We start from the raw sequence: 8,231 nt of genomic DNA on the forward strand, positions 1-8,231 counted from the left end.
GGGGGGCTGGTTCTCGGCTCTCCCTGACTTCCCTCCTTCCCCGCATTCCAGTCGCTTCGGGAAATCTGCCGCTTCCATGAGAGCTTCTTTGCTGGTGTCTTCCAAGCTGCTATAAGTCGATGCCTTTGCCAGCTGTTGCTTTCAGTGTTTGTGCCTGGGTGAGCACAGCCGGTATGAAATGGCCCAGATTACCGAGAGTCAGGGCCCCTCCTAAAGTACCTCTGAAAACAGTTTTTCAGCATAAGCATGACATTAGCTTTTCCTAGAGAGGAAACCACCCCCAGGGCTGATAGCAAGCGGGCCAGGCTTAGAGGAAGCAAGTGCAGCGCTACGGCCCCTCCATGCCCGGCTGCAGACCGGACACCCTCACTGCCTTCCCCCAGAAGGCCTCCCCGCTCCCACCCCTGCTTCTTTTTCCCTGGGGGACTCTCCTTGTGGAAAAGAAACCCCAACACTAGAGGGTGCAAGTGAAACTGGAAAATGAAACTGTGATTTCCAGTTTCATTTTCCAGTTTCAATTTAGAAGCAGCTCTGCCAGCTTTCCACTGCCTGTGCCTCAGGGCAGCACAGAGGAGCTGAGGGGCAGGAAAATGTGTTCCAGCCAGCAAGCACCCTGCTCCCTGGGCGCCCTCAGAGGGCGGGCACTGGACTGGTAGAACCCCTGAGCGGGGAGTTGTTGCAATGCACATTCCTGGCTCTCCAGGCTCTGAGGCCATAGGTTTGGACCCTTTGGTGATTCTGATGTGCCTATGGACCTCACTGTGGCAGTCGTGGCCACAGAGACCATCAGAACAGCCAGAGCACACCTGAGGCACGGCCTCATCCTCTCCAAGTCACTTCCTGCCACAAATGCTCAGGAAGAGCTGCTTCACTGTGCAGCATCTCCTGCCCTCTTCCATCTGGTGTTGGAGGCATCTTAGATGTTCTCTGGGACCTGAGGTCTGCAGGAAGCCCAGGCTGTGGTCTTCACACAAGGGTCTCTCTTTCCCACACTCCAGATTTCCCTTTAAGCTGCTAATTTGTAACAGGCATTCATAGAAACAGAACAAGATAGAGAAATTCTATTAAGGGCCCTTATGTGCTTTGCTCTGTCTGTTGCTCCATTTATTTGCAATTTATAGCCTAATCCAAGAGGATTTAAGGACAATTAAATCTTTCTTTCCCCTCAGTGTGTCTGTGTATGAGTGCATGTGTAAGAGTGTGTGGGGGTTGGGTCTTCCAATGTACCTTTGCCCTGGTTTGACCATGGGGCAAGAGGGTGGGCAGGTCTCCAGGCCTGCCAGATGTAGACCTTTCCTAATGTCTACAGCAAGTTTGTTCTTCAGTGTTTCTAGTATCAGTTTTTGATCAATCATTAATCAAAGTTGCAATAAAAAGATAATCTTCTCAGGACTGGGCTGTAAAGGTCCTGGCTGCAACCTTAAAAAACCCTTCTGTGGAGGCCTCAGAGTCAAGAGAAAAGGGCCATGTGTCTGTGGCTGGATTTGGAGGTAAATGAATGCACTGTCCCTCTCTAACTGATGTGCATGAATATGAACTTCAGTCACCTGAGTGGCCATGGCCTCTTTCTTCACCTCTCCCTGCCAACGAAGCTGGTGGTGCCCTGGCTTCCAAGCCAGGTGGCAAAGCTGGGGAAGGAGGCCGTAGTTGGGCCCAAATATGAGGGCCTGGGGGCACCTCCATAGGTTGTGACCGCTGCAGCATGCTCTGGGGCCAGGCCTATGGCAGTGGAGGCAGGACAGCCCCCAGGACCACAGAGCCCCCGTAGTGGAGGGAGCCACTACTTGGGCGGCTCAGCTCATTCCTGCTGACTTGCTGCTGTACAGGGAAGAGGGGTGCCCGAGACAAAGAGGAGACACACTTCTCCCACGAGAAATAAAGCAAGCAGTTGTTCCTCTCCTGGGCCCAGCAGGGGTCAGAGGCTATGGGACCTTCACTCCTTCCCTCTTAGTGGAGAGGGTGGATCTGCTTTTTGGGGCATGAGGGCCCCGTTTCCTGACAAGCTGGAAAAGCAGGATTTAAGAGCTAGTATCAACAGGGAGAATGTGAGGCCCAGCATCAGGTTCAAGAAGCAAGGGGATCAAGGTTGCAGGGGAGGCGGGGAGCCTTAGCCTGACGCAGCCCAGACCAACAGACTGAGGAGTCCAGAGAGCCCACATGCTCGCTCGGCCATCGCTAAGATGTGTAGTGTGTGAGAAGGTGTGAGAGGCACTCGCTTTTCTCTCCAGCCCCTTCCAACATATTATTGGGTCATGGGTGCCATGTTTTTAGACACATAAAAGAAATGGGTATTTTCAGAGAAGCGCAACCCTGGAGGTGCAGGGGAGTGAACTCAGCCATGAGAAATCATTCAAAGGATTGACCTCTGAACAGGGATAGACTTGCTCTCAATGGCTCCAAGCGGGGAAGCAGCAGAGAGGGGAACCTTTCCTGAAAGTCCAGTGTGGCCTCTGAAGACACACACACACACACACACACACACACACACACACACACACACACACTTTTTTGAGAGAGAACGAGAATGAAAAGATACACACTGAACTTTTAACAGTCGCTGTCTCTACCTGGTGACTGCGAATGATTTTAATTTTTTTCCTCTTGTGCTTACAATATTTTCTAAAATCTCTAAAATATACCCAAGTTACTTTCTTGTTATAGCAAAATAGGCATAAAATGTCTATGTCTATTTTAACCATTTTTAAGTGAGAGTTCCATAGTATGAAGTACATTCTCACTGTTGTGCAGCCATCACCACCACCTATCTCCAGAACTTTTTCATCACCCTCAACATAAACTCTGCATCCACTAAGCAGTATCTCCCTGTTCCTCCTCCTTCCAGCCACTGGCAACCATCCTTCTACTTTCTGTCTCTATGAATTGCACTATTCTAGGTACCTCATATAAGTGGGATCATCTGGTATTTGTCCTTCTGTGTCTGGCTTATTTCACTTAGCATAATGTTTTTAAGGTTCATCTATGTTATAACATGTAACAGAATTTCATTCCTTTTTAAATCTGAATTATGTTCCATTGTATGTATCCTCCATATTTTGTTTATCCACCCCTCTTGTCATGGACATCTGGGTTGTTTCCACCTTTTGGCCATTGTGAATAATACTGCTACAAACACTGGTGTACAAATATCACTTCGAGTCCCTGCTTTCAATTCTTTTGGGTATATTCCTAGAAGTGGAACTGCTGGATCATACGATAACTAAGTTTTTGAGGAACCACCACCCTGTTTTCAACAGAGGCTGCATGATTTTATGTTCCCACCGGCCATGCACAAAGGTACTATTTCTTCACCTCCTTGCCAACACTTATTTTCAGGTCATCGTTGTTTTAAAATAGCCATCCTAAAAGATATGAAGTGGTGTCTTACTTATGGTTCTCATTTGCATTTCCCTAATCTAAATTACGTTTTAAAATCCATCTGAATCACGCCCTTGGTTCTTTCTCAATAAAATGGATCTTGCCCCCTTTTTTCTCTTCTTTATACCTATTCTCTACATTTTAAAAAATTATGGCAAAATACATATAACTTAAAACTTCACCATCTTAACCATTTTCAAGTGTAGAGTTCAGTATTAAGTATATTCACATTGTTGTGTCCTAACGCAAATATAGTGTATAATGACAAAAAGAAACAAAAGGCTATCTAAAGAAAAAAAAGCCGTGAATTCTTGGACCCTGGAGATGTTCACAGACAGACTGGATCAATCTCAGCAGGGATTTTCATTCATCTTCTGAGCACCTCTGCTGGGCTGGGCTCTGTGCCAGGCAGGGGGCTCCAAGGTGCGTGTGGCCTGGACTCTGCCCTCAGGGTTCAGCCTCTGTGGGGAGCAGTTACACCCAAGGGCTGCTATGGGCACAGAGAGGCACCCTGTTGTGTGGGTGTGGCATTGGGAAGGGGCATAAGTGAGGTGGCACGTGAGTTCAGGTGGGAAGGACGAGCAGACATGTACATGTGCAGAGAAGGGAACTGGCATGTGTAGCTGGGCTGTGGCAGCACACCTCACAACCGCCATTACAGGAGCATCTATTAATCATTTATGTCTGTCTCCCTATTTGATTATAAGCTGTATGAGACCAGAGCTGGTGGTTTTGTTCACTACTGCATTGCTGCCATGCCCAGCACAGGCAAGTGTAAAAGAAACACTTGCTGAATAAATGAGTGGTTGATGATGAGGAAAAAGGAGACATTTCTTTCCAGAATCTTGGCTGTGAGAAGCAGACAGCATGGCTGTACTCCACGGGGAAGGCAGGATAGCAGGAAGCATTACACAGGTGATGGAGACAAGAGCATGGCAGGAGCCATTGAAGAAGAAGAGCTGGAAGATTCCCTGGTTGAGAGAATGGAAAGGCGTAATTGCTGGGGAGAGGCCCCTGAAGAAAGGGGAAAGGCTGGGATGCAGGCTCAGTGGAAGGAGAGGAGTCTGTTTATGAGACTCAGATGGCCAATGTGAAAAAGACAGACGATACCAACTGCTGTATGAATGGGAAGTACACTGCATGGGGAACTCTCCTACACTGGAGGCATGTTCTTCCTGTTATTCCAGATTCAGACAGCACTCTGGTCGCTGGTTGGTACAGGCCACCATTTGAGCCAATTAGGGGAATCCTAATATCTGCGCTTGGACTATCAGAAATGAGTGCTCTATGCCCAGAGCAATTTCCAAGATGGGCCTGAATCCATGAGTCATGGCACTACACGGAGCCCAGGGTTGGCTCTGAGCCTAACAGCCTCCAAAATGTCAACTTTGCTCATGTGCCACCTTGTCCTTCATCTCATGGCATGCAGCTGGCAGGACTTCAGTTGACAGAAGGTAGACCCTGCTCTTTTCAAAAAGCACACAGGACAGGTGTTGATAGGCCAGCCCCTCCCACTGAGCTCTGGTTACTGCGGTGAAGTCCACCAGGAGGTTCAGCGCCCACTGTGGCTCTGCCTGAGGGGCCTCTGTGCACACTCAGTCCAGGCACTAGCATCCCAGCCCCCGGCCAGTGGTCCAACTCCAGACTCACTGCACAGAGCCCCTTGCAACTGATGTGTGCCAACATGGAGCCCACACGGGGCAGCTCAGCGTGACACCTGCACAGCTCAAGACTGAGGGAAGGACATGCTGACTCCATGTGTGGTCTGTTTTTTTATTGCATCTTCCTTCTCAAGTTGGAAGAGGCTGTACTGAATTACCAAATGGCATTATACTTGCTGTGGGGGAGCACAGAGGAGTGTCTGGCAGTCCCTGGGATGATGTTACAGTCCAGAGGTGGGGATGAGATCAGCCCAGACGATGCAATGGGGATGCAATCAAGACACAATGTCATTAGAAGCCACAGTATGTTCTTTCATGCCATGTGTTTCCCAGCTCAGAGGAGTGAGGGGTCAAGGAGGGGTGGGGTGGCCTCCTGGGACCCTGCTCTAGGATGCATGTGTAAGGACCCACATACAAACCCACAGAATTCAAGAGCTAGCCAGGCCTGGACCCATGTAGGAGAGCCCCACTGGCTGATTTCCTATCTGGGACAAAGGCCACAGACAGCAGGCCTCCCTTGGCCACACCCAGGTCCCCAGGACACATGCTCCACTATCCCTAGTCTAATCACAACCCCATATGAACTGTGTCCCATTCATGTTGGCCTAGAAACTGGGAAGTACCTGGCATGGGGTCCTCTGCTTCCTCCCCATGACTGCCTGGAGCTCTGGGGAGACCACCAAGAGGCCATTTTTGTGGCTAGGAAATGTCTGTGGCAGCTGTGGACACCACAGGCCCTCCCTGGACCCTTCTGAAGCAGAGGTCACATTCCTAAAGATTCTTAACTGCCAGCTCCAATCTCTTGCTTCTTCCTGATAGTCTCATCTTAGTAAGGAGTGAAGATAATCTTTTCCCAGTTCCATGAGGTCCTCTCAGATCCAAAATGCTCTAAGTTCAAGGGCAAAGCATGAAGAAAGGGAGCCACAGATACTAATTTGTGGTTTTAGTTCAGTGGTTTTCCACCCTGGCTACAGAGTAGAGTTACCTAAGGAGCTTTTAAAAAATACTCATGTCCAAATATTCCAACAAGCACTTTGCAAAGAGAAGATCTAAACGGCTAACAAACATATGAAAAGTTGCTCAGCTGTATTAGTCATCAGGGAAATGCAAATTCAAACCACATTGTGATATCACTACATACCTGCCAGAATGGCTAACATGAAAAAGATAGAAAATATCAATGGCTGGCAAAAATGTGAAGCAACCAGAACTCTCATACATTGCTGGAGGGAATGTAAATGGGTACAGCCACCTGGGAACATTATTTGGCACAGGTACTAAAGCTGAACATACTCATATCCATGCTTGCCCAGCAATGGATATAAATGTGCTCCAAAAATACACACTAGCATGTCATTGCAATAGTCATAATAGTTCTGAACTGTAAATAACAACTCGAATATCCAAAAATCCATCACAGTAGAATGGATAGAGAAATTGAGGAATATCCATAGAGTGGAATACCCTATAGCAAGAAGAGTGAATAAACTGCAGCTCTAAGTAACAACTTGGACGAATCGTTTCACGAACATAACAAGAGGATATATACTGCATGATTCCATTTACATCATATAAAGTTTGAAAACAGGAAATGATTCCATACCATTAGAAGCCAGAATGGACGTTAGCCTTTGGAGCCAAGTAGTAAGCAGTTTCATGATTTGGATGCTGGTTACTCGGGGTCAATTCATTTGTGAAAATTCACTGAGCTTTACACTTATGGTTTGTGCTTTTTTCTTTTTTTTTCTTTTTTTGCATATATGTCATCCTTTAACAAACACTTAAAAAATTTTTGAAACCCACATCAATCCAGTCAGATTCTTTTGGGTGGGAGCAAGATCCAGGCATCAATATTTTTTAATATCCCAGATGACAGTAATGTACAGCCAGGATTGAAAGTCACTGGTTTAATATCTTGGGAAAAGTAGATCCACTCAAGACCTCAAAGAGTCCTGACAAAGGCCACTTCCAGCTCAGTAGAGTGAGACAGTGGGGTGGGAAGATGTCCATTTTTTTGGATGTGGGCTGGTGTCTTGCACGGGCAGAGGTATTGCAGCATGCTGTTGTAATGTGTATCTTCCTTGGCAGTGTCTGTTGAAAGCTGGTTGCATCAGTTTGTAACGGGGTGTAATGGCAACAAGGTGGGCCCAACCCCACCCCAGGAAGTGGATCACTGAGCGCAGCTTCTACAGGGTCATTTGTAGAGAGGTGGCAGCTGGGCTTCCCAGGGGCTGCCACCCAGGGCAGAGCCAGTGCTGAGGCTCGGACAACCCGAGTAGGGTGGGGAGAAGGCCTGACTCAGGGTGTTTATGTTTGTGGGTAATGACAGTCAGTTCTGGGCTCCAGATGATGCTTACTCCCTGGCCTCTGTGTTCAGATTAGGAACTTGCAACATCTTGCTGAGGACCACGTCAGGCTCAGCTCTAAGTGCTGTGGCTGAGAATTTTCCTTCCTTTTTGTGTGGTTAGTGGCAGCCTCCCTAGCAATGGCTGACCTCTAGCATACTCTGGTCAAACTACAGGCAGCTGGGACAAGACAGGACATGGGGCTCACAGACAGGTATTCCACCCACCTGGGCCCTCTCAACTCTCCCAGAAATGCATGGGCATGAACCTCCTGCTGCGGGAGGGGCAGTGCAGAGAGGTCTCAACAAGCTTCCCTTGGCCCTCTGGGATCTCCACCATCCACAGTGTGTGGGGCTGAGCTGCAGGCTAGGTCCTCAGGTGGTGTCCCTGCACATCTGCTTTGCAGCGTGGCGTCTATGGAGCAAGAGTGAACAGGAAGGGGCCTGGGGCCTCCTGTAGCTCTGCTGGGCAGGGACGCTGCGGGGCCTCAGCTGGGCTTGCTTGGCTAAAGGGTACAGAATGGCGTAGGCTGCAAGAGGACAAGCTAAGCTGATGAAGGCTCTATCACTCAAGGGTAGCCATGTAAAAAAAAAAATCCCTACAGGAAAAGAAGCATGAATAAGACAGGCGGGGCTTAACGGTGTCTCCCCACTGAAGCTACAACTCTCCACTTCACTGGCTTCAGCCTCCTCTCTGGGAAATGGGGGCAATGTCCCATAGGCCTTTTCCTCCTGTCCAGTAGGGCTGAAGGTCCACAGGCCAGAGGGAGGCCTGGGTCCTGAGGAGTCTACCTGTTCGGCCCCTGGCTGGGACCTCAGCCCCCATGTGCCACGTCACCTCCCTTGTCTGT

The 8,231-nt window shown here is 48.7% G+C and overlaps 1 protein-coding gene across 3 annotated transcripts in view; it reads right to left on the bottom strand.

The window, feature by feature from the left end:
* The window catches only part of LOC105531347 (uncharacterized protein C5orf56-like), a 73,624-nt gene that overhangs the window by 11,628 nt on the left and 53,765 nt on the right, over positions 1–8,231 (bottom strand). The window contains exon 4 of one of the 3 annotated variants that reach the window (XM_011969266.1): positions 3,587–4,346. The exons of 1 other annotated variant lie outside the window; for it this stretch is intronic. In XM_011969266.1, coding sequence (XP_011824656.1) covers positions 4,054–4,346 — 293 coding nt within the window. In that variant the 3' untranslated portion in view covers positions 3,587–4,053. Of the gene's footprint in view, positions 1–3,586; positions 4,347–6,685; positions 7,911–8,231 lie in introns of those variants that run through there. One more of the 3 variants, XM_011969267.1, reaches the window with a different exon arrangement.

Source organism: Mandrillus leucophaeus, unplaced genomic scaffold (assembly GCF_000951045.1).
Source record: "Mandrillus leucophaeus isolate KB7577 unplaced genomic scaffold, Mleu.le_1.0 Scaffold88, whole genome shotgun sequence".
NCBI classification, from domain to species: Eukaryota; Metazoa; Chordata; class Mammalia; order Primates; family Cercopithecidae; genus Mandrillus; species Mandrillus leucophaeus.